Source organism: Oryzias latipes, chromosome 4 (assembly GCF_002234675.1).
Source record: "Oryzias latipes chromosome 4, ASM223467v1".
NCBI classification, from domain to species: domain Eukaryota; kingdom Metazoa; phylum Chordata; class Actinopteri; order Beloniformes; family Adrianichthyidae; genus Oryzias; species Oryzias latipes.
The window spans coordinates 7,617,456-7,643,088 of NC_019862.2; the positions used below are offsets into that span (position 1 = coordinate 7,617,456).

At 42.6% G+C, this 25,633-nt stretch overlaps 1 protein-coding gene across 2 annotated transcripts; it reads left to right on the forward strand.

Annotated features, from left to right (window-relative positions):
* The first annotated feature begins 17,017 nt into the window (after positions 1–17,017).
* LOC101171479 (cyclic AMP-responsive element-binding protein 3-like protein 3-A) lies at positions 17,018–24,096 on the forward strand. 2 transcript variants are annotated; one of them, XM_020702247.2, is made up of 10 exons: positions 17,018–17,150; positions 17,584–17,700; positions 17,818–18,067; positions 18,663–18,805; positions 19,398–19,508; positions 19,584–19,690; positions 21,377–21,445; positions 21,600–21,684; positions 22,219–22,312; positions 23,446–24,096. In XM_020702247.2, exons 1-10 carry the CDS (start codon positions 17,055–17,057, stop codon positions 23,748–23,750), a joined length of 1,377 nt encoding a protein of 458 aa, XP_020557906.1. In that variant the 5' UTR covers positions 17,018–17,054; the 3' UTR covers positions 23,751–24,096. The 2 variants fall into 2 exon arrangements, with proteins under 2 accessions (XP_020557906.1, XP_004067743.1); XM_004067695.4 differs by having other exon boundaries at positions 17,103–17,255.
* Positions 24,097–25,633: the final 1,537 nt, after the last annotated feature.

Consider the following 25,633-nt stretch of genomic DNA (forward strand, 5'->3'; position numbering starts at 1 on the left):
CATTCAAAGTGAACGTTTTTTGAGTGTAGTTTACCTGCTTTGTTTTGTCCTTATTCAATAAAGGAACATAATGTTACACATTGTGCTTTCATATTTTAATGGAATGTGTATTATTTTATATGACAGAGTACTAGGGCCCACTAAGGAAAATAGGATAAAGTCATAAATTTACGAGGCTGGTTCTTTCTGCATAAAAGCAACATATTCTTTTTACAGTTTTGATAGTTATGAAAATGTAATACTTCATATTCTGGCACATCAGCATGTCTTCGTTTATGAAACCATGAATGAGCAATGACATAACTATTGGTTTCCATTTGTGGCGACTGCTGACTGACATTAGGGCTGAGATTAATCCTGGAATTTAGCCTGGTCTGGAGCAGGCTAGCTCCACAGAATAAATCTCCATGGTAACTTATACCATAACATATCCTCCTGCCCCCTATCCAGCTTTAGTGCAACCGGATTGGGGATCAATTGAGCCATGATCCCCAAGATATCCTGGCTTAATCCCTTATCCTACTTTTGTGCAACAGGCCCCTGGACTCGATTTTTTTTTTTTTGTCATTTCCCCATATGTTTTTGTTTGAGCGTTACCGCTTTTCGTTGCAATCAATTACATATATACAATGAAAACAACATTAGGTATTGCTATACAAAGCCTACATCCATGACATGCTCAAATTTGACCTGATTGAATTATGTTTTTATACTTCATTTTTAGCTGCTGCCATGTTCTTTTAATTCCTGCAGGATTGCATCTACATGAAAATGAAATCAGGGACATTGAATTAGATTAATGTAACAATTACTTTTTGGAAACACAATTTGCTAGTACTGCTTACTTTCTTAATCCCATATAAACCTATACCACTTGATCAATACAAGGGTAGACAAAAGTTCACTTTTAAAAACACAATTGCATGTATTAATATTAAACTGACCAACGTTTGCAAGAGGGGAAGGTTAACAAAAAAGTCCTCTAAACATTACCGACGTTAAATGCATTTTTCCCCCAGATTGGTTCTGTACACTGTGCAGCATTTCATGCAATTACACCAGGAATAACACTTCAAAAGTACACCTAAATATCGCCATTTTTTATTTCACACCTTACACTATTTATAAAGTTATTACAGCCAATATTTTATAACAATGATTTAAATGCAAACTTAGGCATTAACTTGAGCAGCTATGTTTTCTTACGCTAACTGTCTCTGTTTTGCAGATGCAGCGGTGTTGCTTTTCTTCCGGAATATGTTCTCATATTCACTGTAACTCTGCAGCAGCACGTCAAGTTCAGCTGGCGAAAAATACGCAGACCTCTTTTTTTCCACGGTTGCCATGGTGACTCGTAATATCTGCCTCCATTGATAATGGCTTCTTATAGTCGCGGTGCGGACGCTTACCTCCGAATCAGTCCACTCAGAGTTGATTGACCTAACTCCGATCAGCTTCTCTGAAACAGAAAACTCAGAGTTGTTAATCTCTCAATTGACCAACTCAGAGTTCAAGTTTAACCTCAGAGTTGGTTGAGCCTCCTTTCTGAAACAGGCCCCAGGTGTTTTCTCTGAAACTGCAACATTGACTTTTTTTGAGTTTCTTCCACTCCTTTTAGACACCCGTTTTTGACCAGGAAGACGTGTTTCGTCTCCTATCTTTAGGAGAGAATCCCTAAAAAGACCCATTACAGGATCAATAACTCTTTCAGCTTTTTGGAAGAACTGCTGTATTGACTCTTGGCTGTATTGACTCTTGTAATGACCTGTGTTTATGTTTCACTGCTCATTGTTTTGTTCCTTTAGAGATTGCTTAAGGGCTACACAGCAGTGTCAGTATGGTCGCTTCAGTCCAGGATCTCCAGATGGATCTTTCCGTGTTGAATTTGGAGGTTTTCTATTTATTTCTATCAGTCCATACATGCTGACTGGTGACTCCAAATGATGATGCTTTAGGTGTGTGTGTATGTGCGAGCAAATATGCGTGCAGGAAAGGGTGTGGCCTGTGATAGACTGACGACCCACCTGGCGTGTACCCCCCCCCCAATACAGTTTAGGACTTCAGCATCCTCGTGACCCAGCAAGACAAAGCGGATGCAGAAGATGCTTTTACTCAGTATTCCATATTTTGTATTGGGTTAGATTCCCGTCATCCATCTCACCTGTTCCAGCTTCAGGTAACTCGGCTGTTTCAGTGTCGCTTGGACTTTCCCAGCCTTACCTTCGTCATCAGTCTGTGGGAGCTTACGTTTGGTGGACCACTGCAGAGCAATTGACAGTGCTCCAGGTTTCTAGGGTGGATATCACACACCCTGACCTCGAGGACACAGCATGGATGAGGAAAGCACACCGGCCGCTGCCTATCCTCAGGGCGGAGGTGCATCACAGAAAGTTTTCTGGAGGCTGCGGCTCCTCTGGAGGTAAGGACAAAGGAGTTCACTGTCCTCCCTCCAGGAAATTTCAGCACTCTCTGTACCAGGCCAGAACAACTCACCACCACCATCAAGGACCGTGGTCCTGGCCAGCCTCTAGGTGGAGGTTTGGTACCAGAATCCCCCCACAGACAGCTAAACTCTGAACCTTGGTTCTGGTTCCAGCTACATTTCAAAGCCCAACCTGATGTCAGGCTGCTGCTCATCTCTTCATAAATTTACCCAATTTTAACCTTGGGGCTTGTTTTTGGGTTTTTTTCTTATACTAAAGTGTTGATTTTGTATTTGAGTCATCACATTTGGACTTAAAATCGTTCTTGAACACTCAACTCACAACTCATCCAAATGGCTTCATGACTTAAAGTCCAGATGCCATCAATCAGTCACCTCCATAAATCAGAACCTTCAACAACTTTGTCCTTGTTTTTTCAAGTCAAAACACGGAAATCTTCTTCTGTACACCAGGGGGGTATTCCAGGAAGCATGTTTAAACTAGCCTGACTTTAAGCCTCGCTAACTCTGGGTATGTCGGTTCCAAAAGACCGGGTATGAGTTGGCGTAATTGCGCTCGACTTGGTAACCCTGGGTTAATGCTCGTGCACGGAAGGTACATAAAGACATTAGCAATAGATCGCCGATTTCCGGAGTCACCATGGAAACGCGTGGAGAACCAAAGAGAGCGCAATACTTTAGTGAGACGGAGTCTGAGATTTTAATGACGGCGTATGAAGATTATATGTCCATCAAAAAAGTAACATGGCTGCATCATCAGAAAAAAGAGTTTCTGCTTGTAGAAGAACAGACAAAGTAAACGCACAAGTTTCTGATCTTATTTCCATTTTCCTTGTGACGCATATATATATAATTTTGCCACCTTAAATGAATTACTTCTATTGGTATTTAACTAAACCTGCTCCCGACCAGGTTATGTTCAGAGCATGAGTTGCCATGGCAACTTGACCTACCCTGAAACATACCTCAATTTCTGGAACCGAAAACTGAGGTTATCCATTTCCTTAGCCTCAAACTTACCGTGGAAGCATAACCTGCTTCCTGGAATACCCCCCGGGGGCGGTATTCCAGAAAGCAGGTTATGCTAGTTCCCCCGGTAAGTTTGGGGCTAAGGAAATGGATGACCTCAGCTTTCGGTTCCAAAAACAGAGGTATGTTTCAGGATGTGCTTAGTTCCCATAGCAACTCATGCTCTGAACATAACCTGGTCTGGAGCAGGTTTAGTTAAAGGTTAGTTTGTTTTCAGAGAGGTCAAGCAGCATGGCGTGTCCATTTGAAGATGATTTAGTGGATGAAGAAGCTCAGATAATACTTTTTCCACCATGAGAGGGTGATAAGACCATGGATGTTGGAAAGAAACTTTTTTACATTGATCAACTTAATTATTTGCTTCAGTTAAGCTAATTTTTTTTTAAGTTCAGTCAGCTTAAAAATAACACGTAGTTATCAGACAGTTATTTTCCTTTCATTCAAATTAATTCAATGAAGTAGGTGTAACTTTGGTGCTGCTGTTTGATCGGCACCGCAAGGGATTGTGGGATACCATTCCCTTTGCCTGTCTGGACGGATTTGGTTTAAAGTGTGGGTTTTTGACCAAATGTGTATTTTTTTGTTTGGCTGTTTTACTGTGTTTTGCAGAGTTATTTTGTCCCATTATGCTTAATTCTTTCTGCAACATGAGTGAGAGTATGATGAGGATGTTTAGCATCCCTAGTGCAGCATGAAGTCACAAGAAAAGAAGTTACAGTCAGAGTTATATTAACTGAATCTGTGTTACATGTTGCAAATCTACATTGTTTTATTCATTTTAATATTTTAAAATTTGTGAATATCACGATGATGTGAAATCTACTTGTTCATCCATCCATCCATTTTTCAAACCTACTAAAACCCCTTATGGGTTTATGGCCATGTTTACAACACCCCTTGTGGGCCCCCTTTTTCCCCCGGGTGCCCCCCTCCTGGGCGGGGGCGACGGGCCCCTGCCTTGCTCCTCCCTGGACCAACCGTGGGCCGGGTGGGTGGCTGCCTGGAGTGCGGAGTGGGTCTCCCTTGGGGGGTCCTGACTCGTACCTGGGGTTGGGGCGGGGGGGTGCCCGGAACTCCTGGGTGGTGATGGGGTGCTCGTCTGGGGCTGTGGGCGCCATTCTCCGGTGGGGCCCTGCGTTGGGCTCTCCCGGCGCGGCGGGGGGGCTGCTTTCCTGGTTGGGCTGGGCCGGCGCTCTCTTTCCCTCCGTGCCTCCCTGCTCTCTGGCTCTGGGCGCCTCGCGGCGGTCCTGCTGGCCCTGGCCTGGGTGGCGGTTGTTCCCTGCCTGCTCCCGTGTGGCGTTGGGTGGGGTTCCGGCTGCTGCTGCTGCTGCGGCGGGGGTCTTGGTGTGGGGATGGCTGGGAACTCTCCTTCCTTCTTTACACATTCCTCCAGCCATTTTAGAAGAACATAAACACTCACCTGAGCACAGGTGTTAGCTCACCTTTGCACTAATAGTTTGCGTGATTGAATGAATGAAAATTTCACACTAGTTGGTTTAAAGGCATAAGTATGCGTGTGAACACTATCTGTTTTGTGTACATGTTGACATGTGGACATTTTTGCAGCTAGCAGGTGTGTTTATAACATTTGAGTGTGTGTGTGGACAGGCTCCGCCCTTTTTGTACTACATTTGAACCTTACCGTAATGATAAACAACCAGTAAACTTGTTGCTTTATGCTGCTTCATTGTCTTAGCCCCCCTCCCCTCCTATTATCACCCTCCTAACCCCCCCCTCTCTCTCTAACATCCCTCTCTCTTCTTCCCTTCTTTCCTTTTCCGTCCGGTCCAACACCAAAGATTTTCAAACATGGTTGAAATTAATAAAGTTTTGCCTCAATTACAAAAGGGGTTTATCCAGACATGCCTTTGGTTTGTCTGAAGATTCATAACCCCTGTTGTAAAAGTAAAATATTTCCAACACAAGAGGCCCTCAGCTCTCATCTGCCTGCCCAGCTGTTGGACAGGACAAGTTAAAAAAAAAAAAAAAAAAACCTTATGGGGTCACAGTACTCTATTACTTTCTTATAATTTTCTTTTCTGTATTATACACTGATTGCTTACATTATTGTATCTGTTAGCACTGAACTCAATTCAGCATTACTGCTGGAACTACACTGGAATGACTTCACATGCATCAGTACACATTTTGGCCCAGATTACCATCAGAGATTTTCTTCTGTCAGACACTCAGAATGGATTTCTTTTCCCTCTTAATTCTGTCTCATAACAGGTTTAGCTGGTAGCCTTCTGTGGCCTGCCTCTCATTTCTGCAGAAATAAAATCAAGTTGACCAAAACTTTGCATTTCCTGGTAAATGTTTGGGAGTGGGGTTCCGCATATTTGGCTGACATGTTTTATTAAACCTTAGATTAAAGGACAGGAAGTTTCTAAAAGGAGAGGAGCCTCTCCAACCCTACAGAGGTGGAGACGATCCTGACTTGCTGCGACTGCAGGGAGGAGAGTCTGTATTCCATCCTTAATTTTCATAACAAAGAGAATCCACATTCAACGTGGTTTGGACGCTCCATGAATCTTTATCCGAAGCTTTACTTTATCCTATTTAACACCAAGTTTTGCGTTATTTGTTTCTTTTCTCTTTTATATTTCTTAAAGAAATGGTAAACGGCGTAAACTTCTATACCGCTTATTACCTTCTTCGAAGGCCCAAAGACTGCAGTCACAGTCCCATTCACCTATTCACATGCAGATTCACACGCAGGTGGCAGCTCCGCTGCCTGAAGACTGCATGGCGCCAACCTTCCACCAGAGGCAAGGTGGGATTCAGTGTCTTGCCCAAGGACACTTCAACACATGGGCAGGCAAGGTGGGAATCAAACCTGCAATTTCCATTCAGAGGTCACCCGCCCTACCACTGCACCATGGCCGCCCGAAATGAACGTTAAAAAAACGGATGTAAAGATAAAGCTCCACGCGTCGCTTTTATGCATAGTTTTTCTTTGTCATTTTTAGAATTGATACTGAAAAACAGACAAACATCAATTAATCTTTAGTTGTTCTTGTTTCTGGAGGTTTTCCTTCATCTTCCCGTGGCTCAGAGCATTTCAGGTTGTACTTGAACTTCTCAGCCAGCAGATGGAAACCAAACTCCACCATGATACGAGCCGGTCTTCATGGTCATGTTCCATCATTTGAATCCTGGCTAGTGTTTTCTAAATCGTGGTGGACATCTGTAAGACATCACGTTTAGGTTCAGATGTTTCCAACGATCACATCAGTGCAGTCAGCATAAACAGATTCACACAAAGCTGGCAGGGAGGGTTCAGCAGATCATTGATGACCTCATCGTCTTTCTACACAACTCAATAACACAACATTTGCGTGCGAACAGAAGCCTTTGGTCATTGGGCAGTTGTGTTGAGGGTGGAAATGGCAAAAAGTCATGACGTCTCCTTAAATAAGAGTCTATGGAAGAACCTGAGTCTGAATTTCAGACCAGAGATGATTTTGTTCATCAGGAATGCCATCATTTTCCTCACATTTTTCCCAACTCAGAAGCTGAAGCTGGTTGTGGCTAAAAGGAATCATAAAGCAACAAGTAATTGGAGGTATTTAATTATTCTCCAATACTATTACTCTAGCATCCATGTGGTGATGGAAGATTAGTTTTTAAATTCTTACTATCATTCAAACGCCACTTGAATGCAGGATTTCTCTAAGATGAAACCAAACTGTGATGAGTGGGTTAAACTAGGGATGTTAACAACAAAGATTTGTGATACAGCAAGTCAATTTGACTCAGATGTGTATCAGCTCGTCGTGTCAAACGGTCAAACGGTGCAGTTGGCTGCAGGTGTGGGACAAGGAAATGATCCTAAATTTTCTTTGAGAAAATTCAAAAGAATGTAATTCATCAAACGGATGTTTATTCTTTTGTTTTAGAGAAGAGAAAAATGGGCAACCACATAACATTTGGTTATGTAATGTAAATCATAGTTTAGTTCATAATAAAAGAAACGCCCCGTGAGAAGAACTTCAGATCAGATCTGCAGAGGACAGTTTGTTGTGGGGTAAAGTCAGTTAGAAACTTCCATTATTTTGAGAATTATACATTTTTGATTGATCATAGGGAAAGTGGTTCAGTATTTGTCCACAACTGAAGCACATTCAAGACTTTTGCTTCTGCAAACTATTTTTAAAGAGAGATCAATACTCTTTATACCTATAATGTTGCAGCAGCTCTGGAGGCAGACCCGACAACAGAGATGGTCATTTAAGGGCTGTCCGAATCTAAAATTCCAAAATCTACTGCCCTTGAACTTTCCCAGAAGTCTGCAGTAAACCAGTGGGCACCAATGTTCCCTAGATTGGCAAATATAGATCACAATGCATTACAATTGAACAAATTTTCATTTGAAAATATCTATGTAATTTTTTAAAAATCATCCAAGTTTTCATATCAGAAAACAGAACTCATAGTTTTCATGAAATGTTCGTATTTATTAGGTTTTGACTTTGGCAAATCTAAGAAAAAACAATAAGTAGTGAGCGTGATTCTGAATTTTATTACAGACCAGGACAATGGATAGTCCAGCACTCTGTACTCCTTTAGGGGTTATGTGGAAACTCAGACAGCTGGTGTCTGATGAGAATGTGTGTCAGTGGATGACGACCTTTGACACAGAAAGCCCATGATAGTATATTGGTAAGACAAACACCACTGATGCTCTGAGATTAGCCAATAGATGGTAAACAGGCTGGTGGGGTTGTTTGTTTTGGTAAAATCAAACCTTTCAGGTTCTGCAGAGAATTCAGACAGACATGGGTCCAGTTTTAAACATCATTGCTGGTGGATCAGAAACCATCTGCAGCAAAGTGATGTAGATTCACACAGAGGCTTTATGACACACATTCACAGAGTTTTACATGAAGGGAAACCATGCTCCGTGCTCTAAGCTTGTTGTCTCTTCTCTGTTCAGAAATGCTCTCAAAGTCAAACGCTCTTTGAAGGTTTGATAGATGAAATGAGTCTTCACCTCCTTAAAACAATTACCCCCCCTCAGAAAAACACTGAATTTTCCATGGAAAATGCCGCAGTCACAGTGGCTACAAAACATCAGAAGATCTCAGAACACATTATTAAACATATATTCATCCAAGATGATTTAATGAACACTTTCTTCAAATGTCAGCCTGTCAGTCAGAATGTTGCCACTAAATCATTAGTATGTTTGTTTCTATCCATTGAAAATCCATTTTTCATTTGTTGTATTTTTATTTTGATTCCTGCTTGTGTAGAAGCTGCAACAACACTGATGACGCTTGTCAGATTGGCATTTACTTCAATGACTGGCATTTAGTCTGTGCTGTGGGTTCACCTCAGCACGATGCTGTTTTCAGATGCTCATTTACATATTTTTCCTTCCATCTATCAATTAGAAATGTATTGTCATCCAACCTAGATTTCTGGAATGCTGGATTAAACCCTAACAGTGGGAAATGAAGACGGAGATTTCCAGGGGGGTATTCCAGGAAGCATGTTTAAACTAGCCTGACTTTAAGCCTGAACTCTGGCTGAAATCCGCCTGAACTTGCTTACTCTGGGTATGTCGGTTCCAAAAGACCGGGTATGAGTTGGCGTAATTGCGCTCGACTTGGTAACCCTGGGTTAATGCTCGTGCACGGAAGGTACATAAAGACATTCTCAATAGATCGCCGATTTCCGGAGTCACCATGGAAATGCGTGGAGAACCAAAGAGAGCGCTATACTTCAGTGAGACAGAGTCTGAGATTTTAATGACGGCGTATGAAGATTATACGTCCATCAAAAAAGTAACACGGCTGCATCATCAAAAGAAAAAGTTTCTGCTTGTAGAAGAACAGACAAAGTAAACGCACAAGTTTCTGATCTTATTTCCATTTTCCTTGTGACGCATATATATATATATAACTTATCCAATTTTGCCAACTTAAATGAAATACTTCTTCTTCTTTCTCTTTCGGCTTTTCCCATCAGGGGTCGCCACAGCGAATCATCCTTTTCCACCTCACTTCTATTGGTAACAAATAATTGAGTTAAATTTAATCAACCTAATTTCTTACGTCTATAAAACTCAATAATTGTTTATACAACTCAAATTTATGTATTTATCCAACTAAATGTAAAGAAATGTCAATTCAATTAATATTTTTTCCATCTTAATTAAACATATTTCTTGATCTCTCATATGTCTAAGTATGAGCCGGCAGATATACTCATTTTTATAACAATAAAAAGGACAGGGGGAAAAATGCACATTGCGCTCAAATTCCTTAAAGAATTGTCCATTTTTGTCATTACCTAAATGATCAGTAGGGGTGATATAAACTCATCATCCTCTCCTTCACTCTTACTCATGGTGCAGAGACATAAGCACAGTAGGACAAGATAACTCAGCAAAACATGGCAAAACACAGTAAAACAGCTAAAAAACTAAAAAAATTTGGTCAAAAACCCACACTTAAACCAAAATCCCTCCAGACAGGCAAAGGAAATGGTATCCCACAATCCCTTGCGGTGCCGATCTAACAGCAGCACCAAAGTTACACCTACTTAATTGAATTAATTTGAATGACAGTAAAATAACTGTCTGATAAATACGTGTTATTTTTAAACTGAATTAACAAACAAATAATTTATCTTAACTGAAGCAAATAACTAAGTTAGATCAAAGTGAAAAAGTTGAATTTTCCAACATCCATATGTGGTCTTATCACCCTCTCATGGTGGAAAAAGTATTATCTGAGCTTCTTCATTCACTAAATCATCTTCAAATGGACACGCCATGCTGCTTCACTTCTCTGTAAACAAACTAACCTTCAACTAGACCTGCTCCCGACCAGGGGCCTGTTTCAGAAAGGAGGTTAAGTGTAAACTCTGAGTGCGTTAACCCTGAAATCAGGGAAACCCTGGGTTTTCCGTTTCAGAATGGGAGGTTTGTTAAACCAGAGAAAGCAGAGTAAGTCAAACCCGTTTCTGAAAGAGAGGTAACTTATACTCGGAGTCAGTGTCCATGGTTACTTACGCTGTGAACCTAACCTGGTCGGGAGCAGGGGGGTATTCCAGGAAGCATGTTTAAACTAGCCTGACTTTAAGCCTGAACTCTGGCTGAAATTCGCCTGAACTCGCTTACTCTGGGTATGTCGGTTCCAAAAGACCGGGTATGAGTTGGCGTAATTGCGCTCGACTTGGTAACCCTGGGTTAATGCTCGTGCACGGAAGGTACATAAAGACATTCTCAATAGATCGCCGATTTCCAGAGTCACCATGGAAACGCGTGGAGAACCAAAGAACCAACTTTAGTGAGACGGAGTCTGAGATTTTAATGACAACGTATGAAGCTTATACGACCATCAAAAAAGTAACACGGCTGCATCATCAGCAAAAGAAAAAGTTTCTGCTTGTAGTAGAAGAACAGACAAAGTAAACGCAAGAGTTTCTGATCTTATTTCCATTTTCCTTGTGACGCATATATATATAACTTATCCAATTTTGCCACCTTAAATGAAATACTTCTATTGGTAACAAGTAATTGAGTTAAATTTAATCAACCTAATTTCTTACGTCTATAAAACTCAATAATTGTTTCTACAACTCAAATTTATGTATTTATCCAACTAAATGTCATATTACTCCAATTCAATTAATATTTTTTCCATCTTAATTAATTATATTTCTTGATCTCTCATATGTCTAAGTATGAGCCGGCAGATATGCTCATTTTCATAAAAATAAAAAGGACGGGGGGAAAAATGCACATTGCGCTCAAATTCATTAAAGAATTATCCATCTTTGTCATCATCCTAGTGATCGGTAGGGGTGCTATATAAACTCATCATCCTCTCCTTCACTCTCACTCATGGTGCAGACACATAAGCACAGTAGGACAAGATAACTCAGCAAAACACAGTAAAACAGCTAAAAAACTAAAAAAATGTGGTCAAAAAGCCACACTTAAACCAAAATCCGTCCAGACAGGCAAAGGAAATGGTATCCCACAATCCCTTGCGGTGCCGCTCTAACAGCAGCACCAAAGTTACACCCACTTAATTGAATTAATTTGAATGAAAGCAAAATAACTGTCTGATAAATACGTGTTATTTTTAAACTGACTTAACAAACAAATAATTTATCTTAACTGAAGCAAATAACTACGTTAGATCAAAGTGAAAAAGTTGAATTTTCCAACATCCATATGTGATCTTATCATCCTCTCATGGTGGAAAAAGTATTATCTGAGCTTCTTCATCCACTAAATCATCTTCAAAGGGACACGCCATGCTGCTTCACCTCTCTGTAAACAAACTAACCTTCAACTAAACCTGCTCCAGACCAGGTAATGTTCAGAGCATGAGTTGCCATGGCAACTTGACCTACCCTGAAACATACCCCCATTTCTGGAACCGAAAACTGAGGTTATCAACTTCCTTAGCCTCAAACTTACAGTGGGAGCTAGCATAACCTGCTTCCTGGAATACCCCCCAGGTTTTATTCTCTAAACTCAAGGTTTCTGCCGGTCCCCTCCCCTTTTTAAAGACGAAGCGGTATTTTTCGCTTTAACCTTCATTGCCCACTTTTCCGTCACACAGACAGAGACGGTCTAAGTGACAAGAATGGCTTTTCCTTTTCTAGAGGACCCAATAGACGAGGAGGCTGCATTAATTCGTAGAGAATTACATTTACGTCGTGCGAGGATTTTGAGACCTAGACTCGATTTTTTGTCATTTCCCCATACGTTTTTGTTTGAGCGTTACCGTCTTTCGTTGCAATCAATTACATATATACAATGAAAACAACATTAGATATTGCTATGTAGATGTTTCATATGTCAAATATTGTCAACAAAGCCTACATCCATGACATGCTCAAATTTGACCTGATTGAATTATGTTTTTATACTTCATTTTTAGCTGCTGCCATGTTCTTTTAATTCCTGCAGGATTGCATCTACATGAAAATGAAATTAGGGACATTGAATTAGATTAATGTAACAATTACTTACTTACAATTGCTTACTTTCTTAATCCCATATAAACCTATACCACTTGATCAATACAAGGGTAGTGTTGCAGCGTGTGTGTGCTGATCGGGGTGCGATCCACGAGAGAGAAGGGGAGGGGCGATTGCAGGTGCAGATGGGGGGGGGGGGGTGAGCACGGAGCAGAGGTGTGTGCGTGGTATATATTGTGTGTTCGGAGGACGGAGCACTTAGTTAAATAAAGAGAAGGTGTCATTCCCAGAATAACTGTTTTGGAGTCATTCTTAATCCGATCTGGAGGTTGAGGGTTTCCAACGGGAAGTGAACCCCGAAGGAGAATTCCCTTCGGCCCTGAAGGAAATCTCCCCTGCGCTTCTGACCACGGTCGGTCGGAAAGACGAGAGAAAAGAAAGGAGAAGTCTTCGCACAGCGAAAGGTTCAACAGTAGACAAAAGTTCACTTTTAAAAACACAATTGAATGTATTAATATTAAACTGACCAACGTTTGCAAGAGGGGAAGGTTAACAAAAAAGTCCTCTAAACATTACCGACGTTAAATGCATTTCCCCCCCCAGATTGGTTCTGTACACTATGCAGCATTTCATGCATTTACACCAGGAATAACACTTCAAAAGTACACCTAAATATCACCATTTTTATTTCACACCTTACGCTATTTAAAAAGTTATTACAGCCAATATTTTATAACAATGATTTAAATGCAAACTTACGCATTAACTTGAGCAGCTATGTTTTCTTACGCTAACTGTCTCTGTTTTGCAGATGCAGCGGTGTTGCTTTTCTTCCGGAATATGTGCTCATATTCACTGTAACTCTGCAGCAGCACGTCAAGTTCAGCTGGCGAAAAATACGCAGACCTCTTTTTTTCACGGTTGCCATGGTGACTCGTGATATCTGCGCTCCATTGATAATGGCTTCTTATAGTCGCGGTGCGCACGCTTACCTCCGAATCAGTCCACTCAGAGTTGATTGACCTAACTCGGATCAGCTTCTCTGAAACAGAAAACTCAAAGTTGTTAATCTCCCGATTGACCAACTCAGAGTTCAAGTTTAACCTCAGAGTTGGTTGAACCTCCTTTCTGAAACAGGCCCCTGGTTATGTTCAGAGCATGAGTTGCTATGGCAACTTGACCTACCCTGAAACATACCTCAATTTCTGGAACCGAAAACTGAGGTTATCAACTTCCTTAGCCTCAAACTTACCGTGGGAGCTAGCATAACCTGCTTCCTGGAATACCCCCCTGGACCTTTGTCAAATGTTGTCTACATTTATTGACGTCACCAACATGCAGCTTTGGCTATGTTTACCCTGCAGGACCGACATCACTGACATCTCTGAAACAGAAAGCTGCATCAGACCTTTGAACTGCTGTTCAGTGGAGACTGGTGACACTTTACCTGTGTTGAATATCCTAACCAAACTGATTCTTTGCACCAAAAGCCTGGTCAGTGTGTTAACATGCAGTGTTTCTGCAATAAACTGGGACTACAGCAAATGCTCTGGACATCATGGCTGTAGGGCTTCATGTACACTCACACAGACACATATGGGGACACAGAGGTGGGCACTGAGGGCTACATTCCTGCATATCTTCTAACATACCCTGCTCTGTCATGTCCTAATTAGCAAGATGTTGGCCTGTTTTCCAATTCAAATCATTTTTGGATGTATGTAGATGACAGTAATTCATGAATTCAATCATTTAAATGTTAGTCTTCTGTGATGGACTGGAGACCCGTCATGGCTTCATCCTGCATCTAGAATAGCAGGAATATGCTGCAGCAACTCAGATGGATGGACGGACGGAGGGATGGATGGACGGTTGGTTGAATGGAATAAAAAGGCTTAGTAAAGATTGATTTTTTTTTTTAATAATTAAAGTACTTTTGAAAGTACATTTTTATCCTGATAAAGCATCACAGAAACATCAAATCCTCGGTTTTGCTTCTGCTTTTTGTACAAAAGATGTCTACCAGCAATAGTAAATGTGTATAAAGTAGATCGGACACAAAGTGAGATTATGCATATCTGGAGTTTACTTTCACACCAGACTTAGTGACCATGATCCAAGCAAACAGAGTTAAGGAGCCTGGTGCACTAGTGACCCATCACCATGACACCTGTCTCCACCAAACGTACCTGCATATGTTGACACCACAGGAACTGCTGCCAACAGTTACCTTCTGAATTTACTTCTGCTTCATCCTGAACTTTCTTCATACATGAAGTTGGTTAGTGAAGGCAAACTTTTTGCCCCTTTGAACTGTCAGATAAGGACTGATTGCGAAACCCTTCTAGTATGAAAACATGATAGACTTTCCTGTCTGGTTTCTGCTGCTCTCAACTTTTTTACTGCAAAGTTTCATTTCTCTTTTGTCTCAGATTGCAGTAGAAAGTCCTTCTTCAGAGCAGAACTTATCACGGAAAACAAAGCCTTTTTGTTTCGTCATTTATATTGTAAAACTGACAGTTTGGTTTTGTCACGAAGTTGAGGTAAAGGACCCAATATGCAGGATGTATATAAACTGTAAAATATAAACATTTAAAAAGTGAACTTTAATTTGACAAACTTTAGCAAACAGATAAAATCCCGGATTTAGATGATCTAAACTGCCACTACACCTCTGTTTACATGTTTATTGTTTTTCTGTCACATCTGTCCACCTTTTTTTTTATTTGATCTATAGATTCTTTTTCTTTGTCTACTTTTTTCTTATTTTCTTTTAATTTGTCCTGTCCAACAGCTGAGCAAATAGATGAAAGCTCTTGTGTTGGACATATTTTTATGATTCTACTGACAGACATGGTGTTTATTTGAAAAACCCCTTTTGTAGTTTAGACTAAACTTTATCTATATTATTTATATTTGTAACTGTTTTTTGTTGGGAAGAGTAGAATAGGAAGAAGGAAGAGAGAGGGATGTTAGAGAGGGGATGGATAGGAGGGTGATTATAGAAGAGGGGGGGGGGTACAATCATAAAGCATCAGAAATCATAGCGCAAAAAGCACCAAGTTGCTAGAAGTTTATAATCATTGTTGTCAGGTGTATATGTGTAATAAATCTAGAAGGGCCCCACGTTGGCCCCAGCCCCAGACGAGCAGCCCATCACCACCCAGGAGTTCTGAGCATCCCCCCACCCCAACCCCAGGCACGAGCCCCAACGGAGACCCACCCCACGCTCCAGGCACGAGCCATGGTCCCCCAAGGAAGACCCACCCCACCCTCCAGGCACAAGCCATGGTCCCCCAAGAAAGACCCACCCCACCCTCCAGGCACGAACCATGGTCCCCCAAGAAAGACCCACCCCACGCTCCAGGCACGAGTCAGGGTCCCCCAAGAAAGACCCACCCCACGCTCCAGGCACGAGCCAGGTTCCTCCAAGGAAGACCCACCCCATGCTCCAGGCAGCCAGCCACCCAGCCCGCGGGAGGTCCAGGAGAGAGCAAGGCAAGGGCTGGCCACCCGTGCCCAGGAGGAGGATGCCCAAGAAAAGTGGGGGCCCCCAAGGAGGCTCACCTGCTTCATCCTTAATTGTTGCCTCTATGTTGATGAAGAGGCAACAACTTCTTCATTTTTACTGTTGACAACCAAATATGTGTTGTTTTCATATATGCTGTTTTCATTTTGCCTAAAGACCATCAACCTGTCTGTAGGGACTAACGATAGAAATTATCATAAGAGGGTACAATCTCATATAGTTGCATTTTTGAATGTTACAGTAATATATGATGTCCATGTCTTAAATAAACAAACAAAATATGACAAAATTTATGAAGAAACTAAAAGGTGAAAAAGCTGCTGCTGTTGACACTTATCTAGGCTAAGGACGATTAGCTTAAACCCGGAATGACTGACATAAAACAACTCAGAACATAACCATAAACATCACTTCTAAACCACACTAATCCTCACTGTTTTGTAGCTGCAGCTTCTCCTAGAGGTTACCGCCCACTCACCTGTGGTTCTCTACAGCTGCCTTCTCTCTCATTGATTTGCTTGAGCAGTATTTTAATGCGTCTGTTTGAGTCCTTCTGATTGGTTGAGTTTGCCTTTGGCTGTTGCGACTCCGCTCTGAGGACAAGGATGTTCTCATGCTGGTTTTTGGGGTTTCCTTCCAAGGTTTTTCACACCTGCAGAGGCGCTTGTGTTAATAAATTCCTGGGTCTTCACTGAACCTGGTCTGTCCTGCATCTGGCTCATCCTGATAACCCTTTAACACAAACAAATGCTGTCCCTACATAGACTGTTTTACTAGCCAACACCATTAACATACATGTACACAAGCACACACTGACAGAAAACCACCAACCCAATCAGACTATCTGTTTACATGCAGCTGCTTCCTCAGACTGTAGTTTGAAAATCCTCATCTGCTTATCATATAGAAATGGATGGCAGAGGTCGGAGGGTTCCTCAGGTCAATACTGAAGGAAAACAGAGAATGAAGGACAGGAGAAGCTGCAGACTTTGGCCTTTCTGATGTCATCCTGAAGGTTTCAGGTGTCTCGGCTCCAGACTGGTCATCTTGTGTGTGACTTCACCTCACTTGCAGTGACATTGCTGGTATCTGTCCTTTCAGCCAATGAGAGCAAGGCTAGCAAGTCAGCTGGGTGTGTTGTGTTGGAGTCTCAACTTTGGACCCAAGCAGAGCAGCCGAGGGACAGAAGCTCCACAGGAGGTGAGACTAAGGAACTCCACTGAAGTTTGAATATTTTTGTTGGACCGTAGCGGTTTTTGGTGGCATCATTCAACCAGGGAAATGATGCAGCAATTCCCAGATCAGGTATGTGCTTGATTTCAGTGTTTTTTTGTGGCACAGGAAACCAGAAGGTTCTACAGAGCAAAGTTCAATCTAACAGGGAACCCAGGAGTCGTCGGGAAAGTCTGAACTACATTTTGGTTTAAATGTTTGATTTTAAAGGCAAAAAACCACAAATGACATGTTTTATGTTAGAAATCTTTACACCGAATGTGACCACAAACCACACATGCAAAGTTATGATGAAGGTTTTACACAGAGAAATACTTTTGATGTCATCAGCGTGTGGAAACGCAACTGGTTAGTAAGCCAACGTAAAGAATTTTCTGTGAAACGCATTATCTCCTTTCAGGGGTGTGATTGCTCAGAGCTGCTTGACTGGCTCTTTGATAAGAACAGTGGGATTCTCCGCCATGAGGAAACTGGAAACCATGGCAACAATCAAAGCTGGCCATTTCAGGGACCAAATGTGAGTGAGGATGTTGGATGTTGCGTGATGCTCAAATCTGCTGCAGATTCATCTTGATCCTTTGTACCTCATACATTACTGCTGCTTTCCACTCCCACCCCCCATCTCCCCCCACAGATGCTGCAGCCGGCTGGGCAGGCAGACGAGGACTTCCTGAACGCCCTCCTGAGTGGAGGCGACTCTGTTGCCGCCTCCTCACCGCTGTGGTCGTCCCCCTCCCCCAGCGACAGTGGAATCAGTGAGGACCCCCCGTCAGATCAAATGGACAGCCCTGCGCGCACAGACAGTCCCCCAGGGGATACTCACTTCTGTGCAGCAAGACCACAAAGCAAACGAGACCTGGAGGCCCAAGTTCCTGCTGCCTTCAGTGAGTCATCAAACGCTTTCTGCTGAACTCCACGTTTGCTTTTCTACGACTGAAGAAGTTTAAAGCAGAAGAAACTGTGATTCTGTCCATCTTTGACACTGAAACCTGCTCTTTTCCCTGCTTCTCTGATTCAGTCACTCTGAAATTCGAATACGTTTCCTTCACCTCTACATTTCTCAAAGTTTTCCTAGATCAGTTTTAAGATTTTTCCAAAATGATGGTGAAAGTTCTCCATGTGACGTTGTCTTCAAGTTGAGTTGTTTTCCAATTCTGTCACTAAAGACGAAAATGTCCTAAAGGGGCGGTTCTGGAAGGGACATGTTTAAATAAAAAAAATGATTTTCTGTACAAATTAATATTTATATCTACACCGTTCTACTGAGAACTTGTGTTCTCATGGGTCTCCAGGAAGCTGAATGATAATTAATGGAAATCTTCAGTCTGTCAACGATATCTGCACTAAAATGAAAAATGAAACAGTGAATGCTGCTGATGAGGGGTCATGAAAAACCTGCCAAAAACTGGGGCAGCACTCAACAGCATTATCATATCTCATCAGCGCTTCCTCACGTGTTCTTTGTGTGTCCTTGTTCAGATGGCTGGGATTTCAGCTTCCCGATGGGAAAAACCAGGACTCCGCAGCATCCGCAGCATCCCTCAGAAGTCCACAGTCCTCAGCTGTCCTCCGGCTTCCCGCTCACAGTCAAAGATCTGCTGCTGTCTGGCAACGCAGAGCCCGTAAGACTTCCTGTTCGCCAGCAGCAGCGGGGAGAGACCGCCAGGCCTTATGGGAGTTTGCGCACAGACCCTGTTGTTTAGTTAAGCTAGCAATGAGTGAATGTGTACCAGAAAGCAGTCAACTGCACTCCCAGAAATCAGAAATCACTCTCGGGAAACGACATTAGAATTGCAAATGGAAGGCGTATTTTTAGACTTTTGTCTGTGTGGTAAATGTGCAGAGCAGGCAGCATCCTATCTTTGTGTCCTGGAAGGAAGAACACAGAAAAGATCTACATTTGAATTTTGTTGAGTTTTGTATTTGGACTCAGATTCCCCACAAAGAAGAAATTCTCTCCTGATACTTTTCAGTTTTGATCCAAATCAACTGTTAACTACAGTTTCATGGAGACTAATATTTGCTTTAATGAATACAAAAGCATTTAAACAATAATAAAGGTGAATATAGGCAGATCCATTTGTATGAGGGAAGTCCTGCAGAGCACCATAATTGCAATGAAACAACCATGAAATGAGTGATTAAACTACTTCCAGTTGGGGGGGGACATAATCAACCAACAATCATGAAGCCTCCTTCATGTCTCATTGACAGCCTCCCCAGCCGACGCAAAAGTCTGTCCAGGAGCTGATCCTCAATGAAGATGAGAAGAAGCTCCTGGCAAAGGAGGGGGTCACTCTGTCCAGCCAGCTGCCCCTCACCAAGGTAACGCTGCCCGGTAAACTCTGAGCGTCAGCCTGAACGAACCCCCACAGGAAACGTTTCCTGTTTGTCCATCAGTATGAAGAACGGGTCCTGAAGAAAATACGCAGGAAGATTCGGAACAAGCAGTCAGCCCAGGAGAGCAGGAAGAAGAAGAAGGAGTACATCGATGGGCTGGAGAACAGGTAAAGTATTGATCAGCACTACATGAAGAAGAAAGACAGACACATTTGTTTTTACACAACAACACTACACAACTCAGAATACTGAAGGTGTGCTGGCCCCCCAGGAAAAATTATGTTTGTCTCCAGAAAGGACTTCTCTGCTCCCAGGAAAAGTAAACGAGGCCTAAAAAAACAAGAACTTTAGGTGAAGCTGCAGCACCAGAACACATGCAGGCCTCAGTCGTGTTTAAAGGTTTCAGCATCTAAGCAGAATATTTATGGTACTGCAGTGAAATCCACCGTGTGGCTTTTCACCAGCTTAACACCAAGACGCTGCAGGGAGATGGTGGAGACGGACACAAAATGCAGGATGGCAAACTAAACTTTTCAACTGGAACTGAAGGGATCAACAAGATGAACTGAGGAAGACTGAAAACCATGAAGACAAATGACAACTGTGGATGATTGACAACCAGAAGCGGGCGTAACTGACAGGAAAAACCTGAAACAGGACAAAATGCTGTGGGCGACAGGTCATAGTGAACACTTCTACAACACATAAAGAGGAAGTAGGCGAGATACAGGTGCGTTGTAGGGATTTTTCACATTTTCACCCCTCTCCCAAATCCTGCAGACTGTACAAGGATCCCGTTAGTGCTGTTCATGTGATACGTGCGTGCTCCTTGCTGCAGCCGGAATGAAGAAATTAGACAATCAAAGTGTAGTTTGTGTGGATATGCAATGGCACCTGCGGATCCTGCATCCACCCCATGAGTGCAGCATTTGTGTGGTCAGTAAGGAGCCAGTACTACAGTGTGGCGTAAAGACGCCGTACGACGGCATCACCCGCACGTCATAACTTTCATTATCCTCACAAATACTTCCCAATGCGTATGCACAACAATAGTACGTTCCATTTTCATCATGTCCCTTGGAGAGGTCGTACAAGCCTGAAGGAAACTTCAAGACACACGTTAGCTCCCCTTCAGATGCCGCCACTCCTCTCTACAACCCTTCACGGACTCGGACAACCAAAAAACCTGCAAAAGCCGTAGAGGTCAACCCCCAAACTGTTTCTGTGACTAAAGCTTGAAGTGAACAATCCTTACAGACACATCTGGACTCTTCTAATCCAGATCAGGGTGGTCCAAAAACCAGAAAATAGTTTTTCTGAGCAGAAGAGGACCGTCGATCATTATTTCTGTGATCTTTCTGTCTGGAAGTGGAGAAATGGATCCTTTAACTCCAGGTTTTGTTTAGTCCAAATTCAACATGTCAAAAGTTCCATCTGTGGTTTTAAACCAGCTCTTGTTTCAAACTATATAAGAAATAAGGATTTTAGGGGTTTTTCATCAAAAACTCCTGAATGAATGAAGCCTGCCTTCAGCAGGAAGGCTGTTCCACTTCAGCAATTTCATGCAAAGTCACAGTCAGGTCTGCAGCACCTTTGTGATGAAAGAAAAAGAGAAAGCGTATACACATTCATGAATTTTAAGTCAGCCTTTGATCCCGTTTCTTTAAGACTAAGACTTACTTTTGAAAATAATGATCTGCTGCAGCCTGAAGATCCTAACTGTGAATCCCTGAGTGTGAGAGATTCCAGGTTAAATTAAAAAACTGCTTCTGTCGGTTCCGATGAGGTTTTCTTTATAAAACCTGGAGGATAAATTAACTTTTTTCTGCTTCTGCTGTGTTTTCTCCCTCCAGAATGGCTGCTTGCTCTGCACACAACCAGGAGCTGCAGAGAAAAGTGTCGCAGCTGGAGAAATGCAACATGTAAGAACAGAGTAAAGAGTAAAATCTCTTCTGATGTCACAGCTTTAATGCTTCTTATCTGCTTTTTATGACATTTCTTCTGATAATAACCTGCTTTTCTCTGTTCCTGCTTCAGTAGTTTCTGTTTGTCTCTTTATCCCGTTGCTGTCTGCAGATCCTTGATGGACCAGCTGCGCAGACTGCAGGCTCTGGTCATGAGTTCATCTAGCAAACCGGCCCAAACTGGGACATGTGTGCTGGTACATGCTCTCCTAAAACACCTGGGTTATTTCTTCAACCCAATTCTTAGATTATTCATGTTGGGATATATTTTTGGGTAACTTTATGCAGCGATACCAGTTTTGAGGTAATGGTCATTTTATTTGAACCCAATTTATGTTTTCATCTGAGTTTTCTTTCTTGAGTTAAAATTACTTAGAAAGGTTAGTTCCTTTTTAACCTCTGAGTTGAATTAAAATCAACTCAACTTGTGTTATTTTTATCTATGGAGATTTAGTGTGTTTGTGTGTTTGCATCATAAAACAATAAAATAAAAAAGTTGAAGTCTAATTAAAAAATGTCACCTGAACAGCAAAACATAACAAAAGGAGTTGTTTCATGATTGTCAGTTTATGAAAACAGACAAAACAAATGAGAAAGAAGACCGGAGGGGAACGGAAACCAGCTGCTGTCCCTGAACAACAGCTGGGTTTTAGCCTGACTCCCATCACGGAAAAACCTGTGTGATCTTCTTAACCCCAAACTCAGCTGGTGTCTTCTGTTTTCTGGTCCAGGTGCTGCTGCTGTCATTTTCTCTGATTCTGTTCCCGAACCTCAGACCTTTCTCTGACTCCAAGGTCAGCGATGGAGACTTCAGCCCCGTCAGAAGTGAGTGACCTCCAGCTACCTTCTATATATTTATGACCAATCCATCCATCCATCCATCCATTCATCCATTCATCCATCCATCCATCCATTAATCCATTCATCCATCCATCCATCCATTAATCCATCCATCCATCCATCCATTAATCCATTCATCCATCCATCCATCCATCCATTAATCCATTCATCCATCCATCCATCCATCCATTAATCCATTAATCCATCCATCCATCCATCCATTAATCCATTCATCCATCCATCCATCCATCCATTCATCCATTCATCCATCCATCCATTCATCCATCCATTCATCCATTCATCCATTCTTCCATCCATCCATCCATTCATCCATCCATCCACTTTCTAACCTGCCCTAACCCTTACCGGCCCATTTATGACCCGTGTGGTGAAACAATAGAACTGCTTTTTCAACTTTAGGGGATTATTTTTAATACTTCCATGAAGATATCTGTGTGTAACTGAGAAAGTTTTTTGTGTATCTGACATGTTTAACATTTGTTTGTTCATCTTCATCACCATCATCATCTCTCTAGCTGCATATCTGTGGTTTCAAATGCTCACAAATGAGTTTGGGATCGGTCTCGTTCGATGCACGTGTGCTTCACCTGTGAAATCCGACTCTCCGTCATGGCCAGTTACAGAGCGAGCTTCCCTCAGGGAGGTGTCACAGGTTAAAAACCACAACGGGTTCAAAGCTGAGTCTGGAGATGAGCTGGTGGACAAATTGCTCCCAGAATGTGCAGCACGGAGCAGAAATCTGTGGAACAGAAGGATGAAGTGCAGGATGGGAAAGGACTGTTTAATTGGTTCCTATAGCCTGGGGGAAGGAGGAACGAAGGCGACGCCTGTTTTTTGTTCCCTACTCTCTGAGCTACTGAAGTCTCAGGGTATAAAGATGGTAAAAAATCCCAAACTGTTGGGTCAGCTTTGATTTTTCTTGCCGTCTTTCCTTTATGGCAGATCGACCTTTTATGAAGGAGAAACGGTCTGTGTTTCAGAGGGACTTTATTCAGAGTTTGTAATATTTGGGGGTCTGTGCAGACTTCAGGTTTTCATTTTAGATGCTCATAAATAGCTCTAACGTGTGGCTCACTGAGTCTTTTCTTCTCCCTCAGTCCAGTCCCGGTCCCTGCAGAACCTTCAGGCCTCCCGGGTGCTGCATGTGGTTGACTCCCGCTTCTCCTCAGAGGAAGAACCGGATCTTCTGGGCCACCGGTTCCCTAAAGAGCGGGAAATGGAGGAGATTTCTGAACTGATGAGGACTCTCAGAGTGAAGCAGGAACGCTCCGGTCTGGAGTCTCAGAACGTCAGTCAGGAAGAAAGCCATTTCCATGTCGACCCGATCACAGGTCACGTGTCGTCTGTGACGCTGAACCCGCAGCGCTACGACCGTCTGCGGCCGCATGCAGACGACATGTGAGCCAGATGAGAACCTGCTGGTCACACCAGGCGCAAGTTTATTTTCATCCTTCAACACCAGTTTTTTTATGAGAAAAAGGATTTTACTCTTTATTGACGTTTCCTGTTGACAATAGCTGCATGTTCTTTGCCTCCATTTGATAAAGTTTACTCTGTGCCTGAAATAATCAATTACAATATTGATAACAATGAAGCTGTGATGGTTTGTTCAATTTGATTGAAATCAGATCAATTGTTTTGATTCTGTTTTTGGAAGCTTGTTTATCCCGAAGAACTGATTCCAACCCAACCTGTTGTGTTTCTGAACCTAAATAAAGGAGATTTATCGTCTGACAGTTCTTCCAGAGGAACTGATTCCCGGTTTGATTGGGGGGGGGGACTGGGCCAAAGGTGGGACGGTCTGGCTCTTATCTGTTGAGTCAGATCAGACTGACATGCTGACGTGGCCGCTTGTTGTAGACCGTTTGCAGACACTCCAGCAGATGCAGTGACTGAAGAGGTCTTCATCTCAACGTCACTTCCTCTGATGTTCAACAGGCCACCACCGCCGCCGCCACCGCCGGTCCGAGTGCAACAACAGCCTGCTTACAATCTTTGATGTTTATTCATATCAGAAAAGTTTATCAAATGAAAATCTGATCAAATAAAAAAGACAAGCTGAACAGATAAACCTGATGTACTTACATGTATCTACATGTGTTGTGTCTGCTTCTGCACTTCATAAAAGATTTGAAAGCATTAAAATATCAGTGAACACGTGTGAAAACAGCTCGTCACATTGGGAAAGCTCTGACCAAAACCAACGATGTTCAGATCCTGGATGTGAGTCTGTCTGCAGCAGTGAATGAAAACAGAAAGAATACCAAAAAGTGCAGCAGCTGACTGCTAAACTAGACAGATGTAGCTAAACTGAGCATCTCTGCCCTCAGACCCTCCTACTCTGGAAAAAAGAAGAAGAGACATCTGTGGTGTTTTGGAGGTTTTCACCACCTGTCTGGAATCCATCAGAGAATAGATCTTCTGTTTTTGGTGACTCCTCATTGGACAGCTGGCCCTTCTGGCTGTCTTTGATGGTGCAGCGTTCTCTACCTTGGCCACTTGTTTCTTCTGTGAAGCGCTCTTGTTGAAAGCCGTTTTCATGGACTGCAGATCCCCGCTTGTTACATCCATCCATCCATCCATCCATGCATCCATCGATCTATTCATCCATCCATTCATCCATCCATCTGTGCATCCATCCATCCATTCATCCATCCATCCATTCATCCATCCATCAGTGCATCCATTCATCCATCCATCCATTCATCCATCCATCCATGCATCCATCCATTCATCCATTCATCCAACCATCCATCCATCCATTCATCCATCCATTCATCCATCCATCCGTGCATCCATTCATCCATCCATCCTGATCTCCAATCCTGCAAAACAGATTCATGCTCATGCTCAGACTCAGACACCAAAGCTGCCAGTAGGAAGTGAAGAAGACACTTGCCATCCATGTGACAACAATCTGCTTGACGTAATCACAGAGCCGGGGCTGGCTCATCTCTGACCCCCATCTGTCCTCATGTTTGACTTTGTCCCTCTTTGTCTTTAATCAGAGTAAAAGTCTCTCCAGCATCATCTCATCATTCAGCACCTTAACCTGTGGCTTTGATTCTCTGGGTCCCCGTGGAGCCAGAGGGGTCTGAACATCAGCTTCCTCTGAGGGAGGGCGCAGAGGTCAGCCATCAATCAAAGCCTTCTCTTTTCTCTTTTAATCTGCAAATGGACCTTTGGTGCACCGCTTAAGCCGCCAGCCTGTTACCCTGTTTGGTTGAATTTTCCTGAGAACCTGAAGGACTTTAGTCTTCAGGAAATTACCTGTCTGAGCATCTG

Bases quoted from the DNA above. Each gene is read 5' to 3' on its own strand.
- LOC101171479 (XM_020702247.2), top strand. From the start codon at position 17,055: ATGAGAGCAAGGCTAGCAAGTCAGCTGGGTGTGTTGTGTTGGAGTCTC. The intron at 21,446-21,599 runs GTAAGAACAGAG...TGCTGTCTGCAG, and splicing joins CAGCTGGAGAAATGCAACAT to ATCCTTGATGGACCAGCTGC. The intron at 21,685-22,218 runs GTACATGCTCTC...TTTCTGGTCCAG, and splicing joins AAACTGGGACATGTGTGCTG to GTGCTGCTGCTGTCATTTTC.